The 17861-nt window shown below is 35.2% G+C and overlaps 1 protein-coding gene across 1 annotated transcript; it reads left to right on the top strand.

Annotated features, from left to right (window-relative positions):
• Positions 1–6875: 6875 nt before the first annotated feature.
• OR2Y3B (olfactory receptor family 2 subfamily Y member 3B) lies at positions 6876–17566 on the top strand (the record flags this gene model as incomplete). Its single annotated transcript, XM_002697421.3, has 2 exons — positions 6876–7940; positions 17548–17566. Coding segments are annotated over exons 1-2 (960 nt in total), but the record flags the coding sequence as incomplete, so codon positions are not given.
• Between the last annotated feature and the right edge of the window lie 295 nt (positions 17567–17861).

The raw sequence follows: 17861 nt of genomic DNA, 5'->3' as shown, positions 1-17861 counted from the left end.
GGCACCCTTGTCTTGTTCCTAACTTCAGGGGAAATGCTTTCAATTTTTCACCATTCAGGATAATGTTTGTTGTGGGTTTGTCATGTATAGCTTTTATTATGTTGAGGTATGTTCCTTCTATTCCTGCTTTCTGGAGAGTTTTGATCATAAATGGATGTTGAATTTTGTCAAAGGCTTTCTCTGCATCTATTGAGATAATCATATGGCTTTTATTTTTCAATTTGCTAATGTGGTATATTACATTTAAAATACATATTTTTAACTGATAGGAGTGCACCATCAAGCTATTTTATTCTAATCCAGAAACAATAAAAGAAAGTTAAAGCAATATAATTCCATGTCCTTCTCTCTTCCTTGTGCTCTTGATGTCATCTATAGATTTTATTTCAATATATGCCAAATACTACATATGCATTTTCCACAAACATTTTTACTTTTTAAACAATTGTTTTTAAACCAATTTATACATACATACATAAAACAGACAAATCTTTGATATATTTATCCATGTATTAATACTTGTGTATCTTGTTTGTTCTATATTTTCAGACTTCCCTTCAGCCTGAAAGGCTTCTTGAACTTTTCTTGTAGAGCTTTTCTTGTGCAGACGAATTATTTTAAACATTTAAAAAATCTGAAAATGTCTTATGTTGCCTTAATTTTGAAGGTCATTTTCACTGAATATAATACTTAAGTTAATAACTTTTTCCACACCTTAAATATGACATTTTATCATCTTTTGGCTTTCATTGTTTCTGATAGTAAATCACTCATTGTTATCATTATCACCCTGTATTCAATCTTTCTTTTTCTCTGACTTCTTTCAAGCTTTTCCCTTTGTTTTTAGTTTTCCTCAGTTAGGTGTAAGTTGGCTACATTAATTTCATTTTTATTTATCTGGATTTGGGTTTGGTGAATTTTTTAAAATTTGTAGTGTGTTATTAACCAATTTTGTATTATTCCAAGCCATTATTTCCCTGATAGCTCAGTTGGTAAAGAATCCACCTGCAATGCAGGAGACCACAGTTTGATTCTTGGATTGACTGGAAGAACTGACTCATTGGAAAAGACCCTTTCCCAGTTGGGAAAGATTGAAGGCAGGAAGAAGGGGACAACAGAGGATGAGATGGTTGAATGGCATCACTGACTCAATGGACATGAGTTTGAGTAAGCTCTGGGAGTTGATGATGTACAGGGAAGCCTGGTGTGCTGCAGTCCATGGTCACAGAGTCGGACATGACTGAGCAACTGAACTAACTGACTGAAACCATTATTATCTTTTCAAATAATCTTTCTAATTCTTTTTTTCTCTTGTCATGTTATAGGACTTCAGCTACTCATATGTTAGAGGAGTTGATTTATCCTACAGAACATGAATGCTCTGTGTTTTGTTTTCTGATACTGTATTTTTTATATCTAATATTTACACTTTTCTGTATAATGCTCATCTCTTTGATGAAGTTCCCTGTATGTTCATAAATATTGTCTGCCTTCACCACTAAAAATTTAAACATATTTGTTACAGCTTTTTAAAATCCTCATAATCCTCAGGAAAATGCAAATTAAATCATAATGAGATATCCCTTATGTACCAAATAGAAAGAATACTTTTTCCCAAAAGTTGACATTTCCAAGTGAAGAGGCTATAAAGGAAAGAAATGCTCAACTTTGGAAATTCATTGGCAGTTTTTAATTTAAAATGAGTATACTCAATACCATTTACACCAGAAATTTCAATCCAAAGTACAGACCCAAAGAAATATTTGATTTTTCCCCCTTGGCTATGCATGTGGCTTGTGGGGTCTTAGTTACCCAAACAGAGTTAGAACTCAGGCCCTTGGCTGTGAAAGTGGGGAGGCCTAACCACTGAACCAGCAGGAAATTCCCCAGAAATGCATAAATTTGTCCACTGAAAGACATATCCAATAATTTATATATTGACACTATTTGTAATAGCCTTCCAATGAAACTATCCAAATGTAGGCAACAAAAATAAATTGTATTATATTCATAAATGTATAAGTATATGGTATATGAGTTTAGTTATTTAAATTTCAAAACCAAGCAAATATGACTTATGGTTTTAGTAATCAAAAGAGTGTCTTAGGGGATAGTGACTAGAAAGAGGCACAAGGGGAGCTTCTGACCTGATGGATATATTCTCTTTTGCTTCTATGTGCCACTTCACAGCAGTCTTTCAACTCTGTAAAATTCATTGAGCTTATACTTATGACTTTTTCATTTTTCTATATATGTTTTACTATTATACAATAAAAAATGTAATAAGAGAAGTTAGACCACAAGTAACAATCAAAAAAATTATATTCATATTGTTGCTAAAGGGCCAATCTCCTAATATATAAAAAGCTTCCCCAAATCAAGAGGAAACTTATGAACTCATAGTAATGGACAACAACATCTTCAAATACCAACAGCTATTTCACAAATAGGCAGCAGCATCTGAACATACAGAAAGAACATCAACCTCATTCATTATAACAGAAATACAAAATGCAATGACACAAAGATACAATTTCTTAACTATCAGGTTGAAAAATAAATCCAAAAGTTTGACAACATACTCTATTGGTGAAGCTCTGGATTACCAAATGATGTAATTCATATTAAGCTTTAATAAAAAGGTGCCAAGCCCTGATAGCTCAGTTGGTAAAGAATCTGCCTGCAATACAGGAAACCCCGGTTTGACTCCTGGCTCAGGAAGATCCCCTGGAGAAGGGATAGGCTACCCACTCCAGTATTCTGGCCTGGAGAATTCCATGGACTATTGGTCGCAAAGAGTTGGACACGACTGTGTGGCATTCACTTCATTTTCTTTCACTTTCAAGCACAAAGTAAATACCACTTATTCATTTTAAGATTCTTAAGTTTATATACTGTGGCAGAATTATGTATAATTCATTTGCTTTGTAAGCAGTTTATGATACTATTTTTTGTATTTTCCCCATGGCCCAAGCACTTTTCTCTATGAGTTTTAATTGCAACTGGGAGATTGGTTCCCCAAGGTCAGAATTTCTAGCATGCCCCATCCTAAAGTCGCTACATTCCCTGAGGAGTAAAAAACAAGGAGACCCTAGGTATCCTTGTATTCTTTTAATATGGCATAAAAAAAAAGAGGAGAGTCACTATTGTGATGAGATTTAGACACAAGGAATTTGTGCTAGGACTAGGGAGAGTGAGATGCATTACAAGCTGAACAATGCAGCAAAACTGAGAAGTAAGTGACACAGAACCTCTGAGAGGCTTCTTTCAGAGAAAAAGGAAACTTAGTTCCAAAGAGGGGAAGTTACTTTTACTCTTTGTGCTATTCTTAGTCTTAGAAACTGTTGCTTAGAAGACTGCCACTTCCACAATCAACAGGTTTGTTTGTGCAGACTGAGACTACAGACAACAGCAGAAGGGAGAGGTACAATTATGGCATGTGAATTAAAATAATTTTATTAGAGATAAAATTAATTAGAGGTAAAGAAAAAAGAATAATGATATTTAAATATTTGAATAGTAAGAGTGAGTATTTAGTTTCCATCGGGTAACTTTTTTTCTTTTTTAATTTCCAAGATTGTTCATTTTGGGCAGAGCTCACTGGCAGGTGAGGAAAATTATACTGAATAATCCTTCTAAAGCATGAACTGATCTCTCCCCCCAAGTCAGTGTAGATTTGGTAAGAAATCTTCTTAGAGTTTTGGGAAATACCCAAGTAATCAAATGGATGAGCTCCTATTTACTAAGGAACTGTATTTCTACATATTTGTAATTTGTAATCTGGAAAGAATTGCTAGTGGATTTAAGGGCAGTACAAATTCATTTCAGCAACATGACAACAGGGTACAGAAAGTTTGCTGATGTGCAACTTGCACAAACTTCAGTGAATTTACTATTAAGCCAGTTCGGTAGAATAAAATGAACAGAGAGATACTGTACTTGTTTCTAGGACCAATTTGATTACACACTTCCTGTTCACAATGTCTTATTCTGTCAAAGATAAGTAAAAAAATCCATTTTATACTATTTTATTCTAAGAATGCACACAGTAAGAAAGCATATACTAACTGTACTATATACTAAGAAAGCATGAGGAAAAATGTTTTGAATGACTGTTGTGAAGTATTTGTTTAGATTAAGTAGGATGTAAAAGTATTTTCTGAATACATCTTCAGCTTATATTTATCATATGACACTTGGTCTTCAGAAAATGTCCCTATATAGTAGTTGCTATTCTTAGCAATTGTTCTTTTCAGGAAACATTAAAATCAGAATCCCTTCCTTCCTTTCTTCTTCCTGTCCTTGCTTCCTTTCTGCCATCTAAAGGAGTAGTCAATAATATCCTCTGAGAGGTGAATATTACAACTGGCCACAGACTAATTTTTGAATTAGTTGAATTCTGACTTTGGTGACTACATTTCTGTTTCATAGTCTTACTCCCCATTATGATTCCTTCTCAATTTGGGAAGTTTTCTACACTGTCCACATAACCACCCATGCATGGAAGATTTCATATGCTGTAGAAGGACCTCTTCTTTCCATAAGAATGACTCTCATATTCATATCAAACAGATCACAATATGAATGGTGAATGATGTCTATATGGAAACAGTATAAATTTTATCAGGACCCTATGCTAATCCAAAGGGTTTAAGCTTTTATTTTTTTCCTTATTGCCTGTCAAATAATTCTGCATATTTGTATTATGGATTTGACTAATCATATGAAATGAATACTCAAGTATTCTTTCCAGGAGAATTCCATGGACAGAGGAGCCTGGCAGGCTACAGTCCATAGGGGTCACGAACAGTTGGACACAACTGAGCAACTAAAACACACACACACACACACACACACACACATATAAGAACGACCCAGAGTGATGGTATGGGGAGGGAGGAGGGAGGGGGTTTCAGGATGGGGAACACGTGTACACCTGTGGCGGATTCATGTTGATGTATGGCAAAACCAATACAATATTGTAAAGTAATTAACCTCCAATTAAAATAAATAAATTTATATTAGAAAAAGAATGCTTAATCACTGAATATAATTTGGAAAAGTGGAACATAATTATATAATGAAAATCATTACTAATCTCAAACCCAATTATTTTTTGTAGTTTCTCATTCTTTTGTAAGCATAATTTACATGTATTTTAGCAATATTAAAAAAATATGGCATATTTTATATTATACATGTTTAATATACCAAGATATTATGATAATGATGAATAGGCATTGTGTGTATGTAATTAATTTTATTGACTATAACAATCTGATCAATAGATAAATTATATTCAACATTTTGCTATTCTGAAACATTAAAGTTATTTTTTCTAATTATTTAAATCATGTAAATATACCAGCAATGCCTATCCTAGCATGTAAATATGTATGTGCATTGATTTTATATCTCATGTTTTCTTAAGGAGAAGTTGACAAATGATATTATTAATATCATTTACAATAACATTCCTTTATTCTTTTAAATTATTGGTGATGTTTAAAATGTTTCAGTATGAAATTTTATTTGCATTTATATGCTAATCTTTTGAAATTGCACCTTTATTTAGTATTAATAATCTATATGAATAGATTATATATATTTGCTATATGAACTTAGTTTTAATAGGATTTTTAATAATTAGATCTCAGGATAGTAATTATGTATAAATTATGTCAAAATATTTTATTCTTCCTAGTCTTTTTACTTCTTATTTAATTTTATTATTTCATTGCACTAGCTGATAAACCAGCTCACTGTTCTTTCCAGGACACAATCCTGCTTTGCTTAATGTACTTCACCATCTCTAAGTTCAGACAAGAGTATCCTTGAATCCAGGCATACAGGTAATTAAAGATAACAGATTTCATATCTTTACTAGCTAATAGCCAATGTGACAAATAAAATGTTATTAAGTGAATGTTTATTCACACATTACAGGTTTATTCATGAATCCTGTGGCTACATACAATAGTATTTAAAAAACAGGGTTTTATCAGAGGCAGAGACAAGGAGTCTGATGCTTACACTACCATTTACTACCTATGTAATTATAGGCCATTTACTACCTATGTAATCCAGGACTCACACCAGGGAGTTTGTATATTTTTCACAGATTTTTCCACTTTGCTACAGCCCATTATGAGAATTTTTAATCCTTAGAAGTGTGGCTAAATGGAGGGAATAGTAAAAACATCCACGGAAAACACAAACTTTTAAAATATAAATATATATATATATAGATATATAGATATCAAAACTTTTTTGATATAAATATATACTACTTGGTAGAAATGTGTTCAACATAAGTAAAATAAGTGAAAATTTTAGTCCTACTTATGTTAACTTCTACTAACCATTTCTTGGCTAAATGTGATAATAAATTAATTCTATAAGGGATTGTCTTTGGTCCTTAGAATTTTATCTGTGTTAACTTAATTACAATAAGCAGAAAGGAGACATACAGTAATTAAAAAGGAGGATTTATATTCTTTAACTGACAGTGCCTATCAAAGATGGTAAATTTCATCTGCTATAATATAAATGCATTAAGATCAGCAAGAAAGTGAACTGAATTGAAAAAAAAATGAGTTAAAAAATATATTGAGTGAATTAGAGATTTAATGAAGTGCCAATGAAGTCTCGGTGTCTCTCCATCTTAACGGATCAACACTTTCTTTTTGCAATGAATATTGTGTAATACATCTTTACAATATTTACTTTTGTAATACCTCTACTTAGTTAGCTATGTGCTTACCAAATGAAAGTCATGGCTTAAAATATGGTTGTTAAAATATAGATATATTATCGTTAACTCTCATTCTTCTAGCCTAGGTAATAGAAAGAAATACATTAATGATTTTATTTGTTTCAGCATCCCCTACCCAGTTCCTCTATTACATGTAGGTTCATGAACCAGCATTAAGTTCTAAGCAAAGGCTAATCAAGCTCCAAAATCTGCCTGTGGTGTTTCCAGCAAGTAGAGTCAGAGCAATGAGAAGATTCAATAACACTCTTCATCACTCTAAGGGCTTTGTTCTGGTGGGCTTCTCTGAATGGCCCAAACTAGAAATGGTTGTTTTTGTGGCCATCTCCATTTTCTACATAATGACTCTACTTGGGAATTCAGCCATCATTATCTTGTCGCGCCTTGATCCTAGACTTCACACCCCAATGTATTTCTTTCTGGCTAATCTCTCTTTTTTGGACCTTTGCTATACTACCTCCACTGTCCCCCAGATGCTGGTCAACATACAGAGCCACCGGAGAAATATCAGCTACGGAGGCTGCATAGCTCAACTATTCATCTTCCTTGGCTTAGGATCCACTGAATGTGTCCTTCTGTCAGTAATGGCCTTTGATCGTTATGTAGCTATCTGCCAGCCTCTGCATTACTCAGTTATCATGCATTCTCGGCTATGCCAACAACTGGCAGCGGTGGCTTGGGTAACAGGTTTCAGCAACTCTCTGGTGCAAACAGTGTTGACTTTCCTGTTACCTCGGTGTGGTCAATATCAGGTGGAGAATTTCTTCTGTGAAGTACCTGCCATGCTTCAATTATCATGTGTTGATACATGGATCAATGAAGTGGAGATGTATGCTGCTGTGGTGGTCATAAAAGTTATCCCAGTGGGATTAATCCTGTTCTCTTACATCAACATTGTTAGGTCAGTGGTAAGAATCCAATCTTCTGAGGGTCGAAAGAAGGCCTTCAACACATGTGGGTCTCATCTGCTTGTGGTCGTTATGTTCTATGGCTCAGCCATTAGTGGTTATGCATATATGGCACCCAAGAACAATTCTGCCAAGTTGAAGGGCAAGCTTCTTGCACTTTTCTATGGACTCGTAACTCCAATGCTCAACCCCCTTATCTACACCTTGAGGAATAAGGATGTAAAGGAAGCAGTAAAGAAGCTGCTAGGGAGAGAACTGGAGCAAGGGTGGAACATGGCTTAGGAGAATGTTCAGTTCAGTTCAGTTCAGTCGCTCAGTTGTGTCCGACTCTTCGCGACCCCATGAATTGCAGCACGCCGGGCCTCCCTGTCCATCACCAACTCCCAGAGTTCACTCAGACTCATGTCCATAGAGTCAGTGATGCCATCCAGCCATCTCATCCTCTGTCATCCCTTTCTCCTCCTGCTCCCAATCCCTCCCAGCATCAGAGTCTTTCCCAATGAGTCAACTCTTCGCATGAGGTGGCCAAACTACTGGAGTTTCAGCTTTAGCATCATTCCCTGCAAAGAAATCCCAGGGCTGATCTCCTTCAGAATGGACTGGTTGGATCTCCTTGCAGTCCAAGGGAGTCTCAAGAGTCTTTTCCAACACCACAGTTCAAAAGCATCAATTCTTCGGCACTCAGCCTTCTTCACAGTCCAACTCTCACATCCATACATGACCACAGGAAAAACCATAGCCTCGACTAGATGGACCTTTGTTGGCAAAGTAATGTCTCTGCTTTTTAATATGCTATCTAGGTTGGTCATAACTTTCCTTCCAAGGAGTAAGCGTCTTTTAATTTCATGGCTGCAGTCACCATCTGCAGTGATTTTGGAGCCCCCAAAAATAAAGTCTGACACTGTTTCCACTGTTTCCCCATCTATTTCCCATGAAGTGATGGGACTGGATGTCATAACCTTAGTTTTCTGAATGTTGAGCTTTAAGCCAACACCCCTTGTAATTCAAACACCACACTCCCAGAATGTCTTTACCAAGTTTCATTATTCCTTTCACTCCCAAATCACAGTGGCTTATTGTTACTATTATCACCCTAGTATTTCATAGAAAGTCAAATATTGATTATTCTCCTCATGAAATAACGAAGCAGCTTGAAAAGTTGATAATTAGCATTTATAGGTTTTAATTCAATATTTCATTTTTATGCTGTCTTTTCTAATGAAGTTTAAAAACTAATATCCAAATATGATTTCTTATACATAGAATACTAAAATTGGCAATTAAGGAAGTGATCTTGAGACTTCTTTAAAAAGCAGAAAGATGACTACTTGAAATGACTAAATTATTCTACAAAATTGGTGGAATGCACCTATAGACCATCAATAGGGCAGTTCATTTCTTCTTTTCATATACTTTCTTCAAAATGCTGTCAGTGTACCTGTTGTATATGTAATATAATTTAAATCAAACAAGAATGGAAGCTCATCCAGGAGCCAAGTACATGCTGTGGTTCTCTACACTGTTCTGAAGAAAAGGGGCATACCTGTAGAAAGCTCTGTGCCTCTGACTGTTTGTTCACTTATCCTTTCCTGCTAGCAACCTCTTACAGAATATTTTTACAACTCTGCATGCCATTCTACAGAAGTTTTTAATCATGGCACTCATCTCACACACTAGCAAAGTAATGCTCAAAATTCTCCAAGCCAGGCTTCAACAGTACGTGAATTGTGAGCTTCCAGATGTTCAAGCTGGATTTAGAAAAGGCAGAGGAACCAGAGATCAAATTGCCAACATCTGTTGGACCATTGAAAAAGCAAGAGAGTTCCAAAAAAACATATACTTCTGTTTTATTGACTATGCCAAAGCCTTTGACTGTGTGGATCACAAAAAACTGTAGAAAATTCTTCAAGAGATGGGAATACCAGACCACCTGACCTGCCTCTTGAGAAATCTATATGCAAGTCAAAAAGCAACAGTTAAAACTGGACATGAAACAACAGACTGGTTTCAAATTGGGAAAAGAGTATGTCAAGGCTGTATATTGTCTCCCTGCTTATTTAACTTATAAGCAGAGTGTACATCATGAGAAATGCTGGACTGGATGAAGTACAAGCTGGAATCAAGAACGCCAGGAGATATCAATATCCTCAGATATGCAGATGACACCACACTTATGGCAAAAAGTGGAGAGGAACTAAAGAGCCTCTTGATGAAAGTGAAAAGGAGAGTGAAAAACCTGGCTTAAAGCTCAACATTCAGAAAATGAAGATCATTACATTATATCCTGGCAAATAGATGGGAAAACAATGGAAACAGTGACAGACTTTATTTTGGGGGGCTCCAAAATCACTACAGATGGTGACTGCAGCCATGAAATTAAAAGACTCCTTGGAAGGAAAGTTATGACCAACCTAGACAACATATTCAAAAGCAGAGACATTACTTTGCCAACAAAGGTCCATCTAGTCAAAGCTTTGGTTTTTCCAGTAGTCATGTATGGATGTGAGAGCTGGACTATAAAGAAAGCTGAGTGCTGAAGAATTGATGCTTTTGAACTGTGGTGTTGGAGAAGACTCTTGTGAGTCCCTTGGACTGCAAGAAGATCCAACCAGTCCATCCTGAAGGAAATCAGTCCTGATTATTCATTGGAAGGACTGATGCTGAAACTGAAACTCCAGTACTTTGGCCACCTGATGCAACTGACTCATTAGAAAAGACCCTGATGATTGAAGGCAGGAGGAGAAGAGGACAACAGAGGATGAGATGGTTGGATGGCATCACTGACTCAATGGACTTGAGTTTGAGTAAGCTCTGGGAGTTGGTGATGGACAGAAAAGCCTGACGTGCTGCAGTCCATGGGGTTGCAAAGAGTCGGACACGATTGAGAAATTGAACTGAACTGAACATATGGGGAACATGTACGTCTTTCAGTAATGGTGTTTTATCTAAAAACATCTTGTTGCCCAAACAGTATATATTTTATTCTTGGTGCTCAATCCTCTTTATCAGCATTGTAATAGCTATTCTCAGAAAGAGAATGGAAAAACCATTTTTTCTTCAAGTTGGAATGCAGGAAATCATACAGCGTCCTTACACAGGTTGTATTTCCCTAAACCCATGTTTTACAAATTCTATGTTTTTATGTAATGACTATGGATGTAAAAGCCTGTGCTGTACTGTGCTTAGTCATTCAGTCCTGTGCAACTCTGTGACCCTATGTACCCGCCAGGCTCCTCTGTTCATGGGGATTCTCCAGGCAAAATGCTGTGTTGGGTTACCACGCCCTCCTCCAGGGGATCTTCCCAACCCACGGACTGAATCCACGTTTCCCACATTGTGGGTGAATTCTTTATCATCTGAGCCACCAGGAAAGCCCAAGAATACTAGAGTGGGTAGCCTATCCCTTCTCCAGGGGATCTTCCCAACCCAGGAATTTTTACCAGCTGAGCTACCAAGGAAGCCTGGATGAAAAGCCTACTTCTCAGCAACAGTGTCTGGGCTTGAAACAGTCGAGAGCCTCTTGCATGTACTCTGAAAATAGCCCAAATATCTGAAAGAAGTTCCTACATGGATATATGCCACTATATATTAATCACATCTTTTCTTACCTTCTTATGCAATTATGATGTTCACATTGGGAACATAGGAGAAAAAGACAGACTGAGTGGATTTAGCACAAAGTACAAAAGAGCATCCACTCTCAAAGATTGTAATGCAATCTTTGTCCTTTCCAGATATGTTTCAGCAGTGGATATATAGTTTATTTCTCCTAAAGAGTATGGAAGTGAGTTGCTTGAAGATGTTATAAAATGCCCATCATCTTTTTTTCTCAGAGTATTTTTTTAAGAGTAGTTTTAGCTACAAAGGCTTCCCTTATGGTTCAGCTGCTAAAGAATCAGCCTGCAATGTGGGAGACCTGGGTTCAATTTCTGGGTTGGGAAGATCCCCTGGAGAAGGGAAATGCTACCCACTCGAGCATTCTGGCCTGGAGAATTCCATGGACTGTATAAGTCCTTGGGGTCGCAAAGAGTCTGACACAACTGAGCAACTTTCACTTTCACTTAACTTTAGAACAAGTGTAAAAAAAAGGTTCAGAGATATTCCATATATCTGCCCCACCTCCCTCCCACCACCTCTCGCCACCCCCTCACTACCCCACAACACAAACAAAGCCTCACAATCAACATCCCACACCAGAATGCTAATCCGTTTTAACTAATGAACCTATACTGATACATGATTATCTCTCAAAGTCCATGCTTTACATTAGGGTTCATTCTTGGTGTTGTACATTCTATGAGTTTGAATACATTTTTAATGACATATGTCCACCATTGAAGTATCATACAGGATATTTTCACTGTCCTAAAAATCCTCTGTGCTCTGCCTATTCATCCTTCCTTCCACCCTAACACCTGGCAAACACTAATCTTTTTTGATCTCCATAGTTTTGCCTTTTCAACATATCATACAGTTGGAATCATTATAAACTGTAACCTTTTAAGACTGGCCTCTTTCACTTAGTGATATGCATTTAAGTTTCTTCTATGGCTTTTTAATGCTTGATAGTTCATTACTTTTTAGCATTGAATAAGATTCCATTGCCTGGAAGTATCACAGTTCATTTATTTATTCACTTACTGAAGGGTATCTTGGTTGCTTCCAAGTTTTGACGTTTATAAGTGGAACTACTGTAAACATCCATGTGCAGGGTTTTGTATGAATATAGGTTTTCAACCCCTTTGCGTAAATATCAGGAGTATAATTGCTAGGTCACAGGGTAAGCCCTCTAGTTTTGTAAGAAACCACCAAACTATCTTCCAAAGTGGGTGTACCATTTTTCAATCCCATCAACAATGAATGAGAATTTCTGGTGCTATACATGCTCACCAGCACTCACCAGCATTCAGTGTTGTCAGTGTTCTGAATCTTGGCAGTGCTTTTAGGTGTACAGTGGTATCCCATTGTTTTAATTTGCATTTCCCTGATGACCTGATATGGAGTATCTTTTCATATGCTTACTTGCCATCCGTGTTTCTTCTCTGATGAGATGTCAAACTCTTTGGCCCATTTTTTAAATTGAAATGTTTAATTATTGTTGAGTTTTAATATTTCCTTGTGTATTTTACATAGCAGTTCTTTATGTGATTTTTTTTGCAAAGATTTTCTCCCAGTCTGTGGCCTTTCTAGAGCTAGCATCTTTTAAGTTTTACCTATATAATTTATTCTTCCTCCTCTGTTCAAAGCCTCACATATTTTAATACTATAAAAATATAAATTTCCTTGTTTTCCCAATATGTATTTATATTTGATATATGCATGTGAGAGGTACAAGATGTTAAATATTTCAAATATCTTTGCATGTATGGTCCAGTAGTTTTGGGCTCTGCCTCTTGGTCACATATGTTAACTATGACTTTGGACATAGTTTAATTCCATTTAAACTAATTTAAAATTTAATTCCATTTAAACCAACATTCATTGGTTCTTCAAAATTTTGCTAGCTATTGTTAGGCATAAGTAGTGATTTTCTCTTGTAAGACATTTATAGCTACACTTTATCATATTAATAATGTTCCCCTCTAATGCTAGTATGCCAAATGTTATTATGTTTTTATGTTATCATGAATGGATGTTGAATTTTATCAAAGGACTTTTCTGCACCTATTGAAATGATCCTATGTTTTTTTCCCCCTTTTTTATTAATACAGTATATTCCATTGATTGACCTTTCAACATTAATGCAACTTTAAATTCTTGGAGTAAAATGCTCTTGGTCATAATTTATTCTCCTTTTAATATATTTTAGATTCAAATGCTAATAATTTGCTTAGAATTTTCCATTATGTTCATGAGAGAGAGAGAGATCTATAATTTTCCCCTTTGAACAAAGGGGGAAGACTTGGGAATCTTGATTTATTATTATGAAGATTTATTATTAATAATAAATGTCTTATGGGCACAAGAATAGACAAGGAAAATAATTAAACACAATGGAGAATCCAGAAAGAGACCCACATGATTTTAGACACTAGATTTATAACAAACTTGATCCTGAAGAGAAGAGAGAAAACAGTGATTTTTAAATAGTTCTTTGTCAATTGGATATTCATAAAAAATAAACATTGACATTTGCCTCACAAAAATTATTTTAGAGAATATAAACATAGATTTTAGAGACTATAAATGTGAATAGCAAACATCAAACCATCTGGAAAATAACACTGATGAATATGTTTATGATTTGGGGGTTGGAAAGAAAAGTTTTTTTTTTAAATAATGCATAAATAGCACTAATTTAAGGAAGTCATTGACAAATCAGATTTCATTAGCAACTTTTTTAAACACAAGATAGTATTAAGAAAGTGAAATGTCAAACCATAGTGCAGGATAATATGTTTATAAAACTTACTACAGCAAAAGTTAGACCAGAAAATAAAAATATCTACAAATCCAGAAGAAGAAAAAGCAGATAATCTAATATAAAAATGTCCTAAAATCTTGAATAGGTGCTTCATAAAATTTGATTCTTAAATGACCAGTCAACATACAAAAAAGATGTTCAACTACTTTAGCCATCATGGAAATGCAAGTTAAACTCACAATTTAATACTACTATAAGATTCCCAGAATACCTAAACTAAGACAGACTAATACTTCCAAGTGTTATTAAAAATGTGAGCAGAAGGAATTCTCATACATGGCTGGTGGGAGTCTACAATGGTTCCTCCACCTGAAAACTGTTAGGCAGTGCACCTACTGAAGCTTAGCATATGCATTCCATACTACTTAGAAATTCATTACTAGATACACTCATCAAAATATTTAAATTAAAAGATGAAACTAGAGCACTTTCTAACACCATACACAAAAATAAACTCAAAATGGATTAAAGATCTAAACGTAAGACCAGAAACTATAAAACTCCTAGACGAGAACACAGGCAAAACACTCTCTGACATACATCACAGCAGGATCCTCTATCATCCACCTCCCAGAATATTGGAAATAAAGGCAAAAATAAACAAATGGAACCTAATTAAACTTAAAAGCTTCTGCACAACAAAGGAAACTATAAGCAAGGTGAAAAGACAGCCTTCAGAATGGGAGAAAATAATAGCAAATGAAACAACTGACAAACAACTAATCTCAAAAATATACAAGCAACTCCTACAGCTCAACTCCAGAAAAATAAATGACCCAATCAAAAAATGGGCCAAAGAACTAAATAGACATTTCTCCAACGAAGACATACAGATGGCTAACAAACACATGAAAAGATGCTCAACATCACTCATTATCAGAGAAATGCAAATCAAAACCACTATGAGGTACCATTTCATGCCAGTCAGAATGGCTGCGATCCAAAAGTCTACAAGTAATAAATGCTGGACAGGGTGTGGAGAAAAGGGAACTCTCTTACACTGTTGGTGGGAATGCAAACTAGTACAGCCACTATGGAGAACAGTGTGGAGATTCCTTCAAAAACTGGAAATAGAACTGCCTTATGATCCAGCAATCCCACTGCTGGGCATACACACTGAGGAAACCAGAAGGGAAAGAGACACGTGTACCCCAATGTTCATCGCAGCACTGTTTATAATAGCCAGGACATGGAAGCAACCTAGATGTCCATCAGCAGATGAATGGATAAGAAAGCAGTGGTACATATACACAATGGAATATTACTCAGCCGTTAAAAAGAATACGTTTGAATCAGTTCTAATGAGGTGGGTGAAACTGGAGCCTATTATACAGAGTGAAGTAAGCCAGAAAGAAAAACACCAATACAGTATACTAACACATATGTATGGAATTTAGAAAGATGGTAACAATAACCCTGTATACAGGACACTGATGTATAGATCAGTCTTATGGACTCTGTGGGAGAGGGAGAGGGTGGGATGATTTGGGAGAATGGCATTGAAACATGTATAATATCATATATGAAACGAGTCACCAGTCCAGGTTCGATGCACGATACTGGATGCTTGGGCCTGGTGCACTGGGATGACCCAGAGGGATGGTATGGGGAGGGAGGAGGGAGGAGGATTGAGGATGGGGAACACAGGTATACCTGTGGCGGATTCATTTTGATATATGGCAAAACCAATACAATATTGTAAAGTTAAATAAAATAAAATTTTTTAAAAATGTAAAAAAATAAAATAATTGTGAGTAAAAAAAAAAAATTCATACAAGCAGTACTGATAATAAAACCAAATAGAAATGATCAAATATTTAGTAGCTAAATAATCAATAAATTGTGCTATATTCATAATATAGAATACTATACAACAATGAAAGCAAAATACTGCAACATGCAATGTTCTGGATGAATCTCACAAACAAGTGAAATGAAAAGATTATATATGGCACTATTCAATCTATGCAAAGTTTGTAAACACGTAAAATAAACTGTTTTTAGACATCTGGGTAGTGATTATATGTGGGTAAGAAAATTAATGAATGGAATAGGATGAGGGGGCCTTGGAGAGTGCATAATGTTCAAGTTTCATATCTGGCAAATGGCTGCATGTGTTTTTATTTTCTTTTTGTGATTAATCAAATTGACAGTCATGTTTAGCATTTTCTTCTTTATGTCAAGATTATATAACTAGAAATTTATGCTAACATTCTTACAAGGAGAAATACATAGAGCAGTTTTTAATGACAAAATTATTAAGCAATCTAACATTTCAAAAGAATAAACTTAAGTAATGGTAATACATTTATGTTTTCCATACATAATTACATATCACATTTAAAGACTTTAAAATTGTTCAAAAATAATGCAACTTGATTCAGTTTTATTTTATCATGTAGCCAATAATAAAAACCATTAATTAGATTCAGAAAATATTTTTGAACTTGGAGTTACAATTTGAGCAAAAAAAACATATAAAAAGTCAATCCATAATTTAAAGCAAAATAATACATGACCTTAGAAGTCTAAATTTCTTTTGCTTTAGGTTGATATAGCAGGTAGCTTATCTTTGTAAATCAGCCATAACACCATGGCATTTAAAAAAATTATATTTTAATTAATTATCTCCCTCTTCATGAAGAAAAGAAATACTGATTTGTTTACTTAAAAATTATTTATAAAAATTGAAAATTTTATCAATTCATAAATATTAGATAAGTAAATGTAGTAGAAAATGATTTAAAGTAGAAACAGAGCACTGCTACATAGTAAAGAAAAAAGAAATAAAGACATATAATTAAATATTATTAGATCTCTCAAGAGGCCTCATTGGTGAGAAATCTTAGTAGTATTATGACTCCCTTTTGAATTTGAAGAGACATTCTCTTTTCTCAGACTCCATGTCCTTTAATAATGGCATTGGTTTCCCTTAGTTTTCCATTAAAAGACTAACTTGTTTATGGTTTTGAGAATATTTTTTTTTTTGAATTTCCATGAAAAGTATTTGCTGATCACATATCATGTTTACATGTCAAACAATAGATTTTAATACATACTAGTGTTGCTCTTTTCTGAAAATACCTCACACTGATTTGATTAAACAACGTTATTTGCTTCTAGCAAATTCAGATCTGTTGCTCAGTCATGCCCAACTCTTTGTGACCCCATGGTCTGCAGCATGCAAAGCCTCCCTGTCCATCATCAACTCCCAGAGTTCACTCAAACTCATGTCCATTGAGTTGGTGATGCCATCCAACCATCTCATCGTCTGTTGTCCCCTTCTCCTCCTGTAATCTTTCTCAGCATCAGGGTCTTTTCAAATGAGTCAGTTCTTCACATCAGGTGGCCAAAGTATTGGAGTTTCACCTTCAAAAACAGCCCTTCCAATGAACACTCAGCACTGATCTCTTTTAGAATGCACTGGTTGTATCTCTTTGCAGTTCAAGGGACTCTCAAGAGTCTTCTCCAATGCCATAGTTCAAAAGCATCGATTCTGAACTCAACTTTCTTTATAGTCCAACTCTCACATCCATACATGACTACTGGAAAAACCTTAGCTTTGACTTGGACAAACCTTTGTTGTCAAAGTAATGTCTCTACTTTTTAATATACTGTCTAGGTTGGTCATAACTTTTCTTCCAAGGAGAATTTTGATTGATACTGCTGTATGAAACCCTCATTTTTCTGAATCATTTTGTCCAATTTGCAATGGCATAACTTTTTTCTCTCTGCTTTACTCAGCCTATTTAAAGAG

Source organism: Bos taurus, chromosome 23 (assembly GCF_002263795.3).
Source record: "Bos taurus isolate L1 Dominette 01449 registration number 42190680 breed Hereford chromosome 23, ARS-UCD2.0, whole genome shotgun sequence".
Classification (NCBI taxonomy): Eukaryota; Metazoa; Chordata; class Mammalia; order Artiodactyla; family Bovidae; genus Bos; species Bos taurus.
This window is presented reverse-complemented; position numbering and strand designations above follow the sequence as displayed.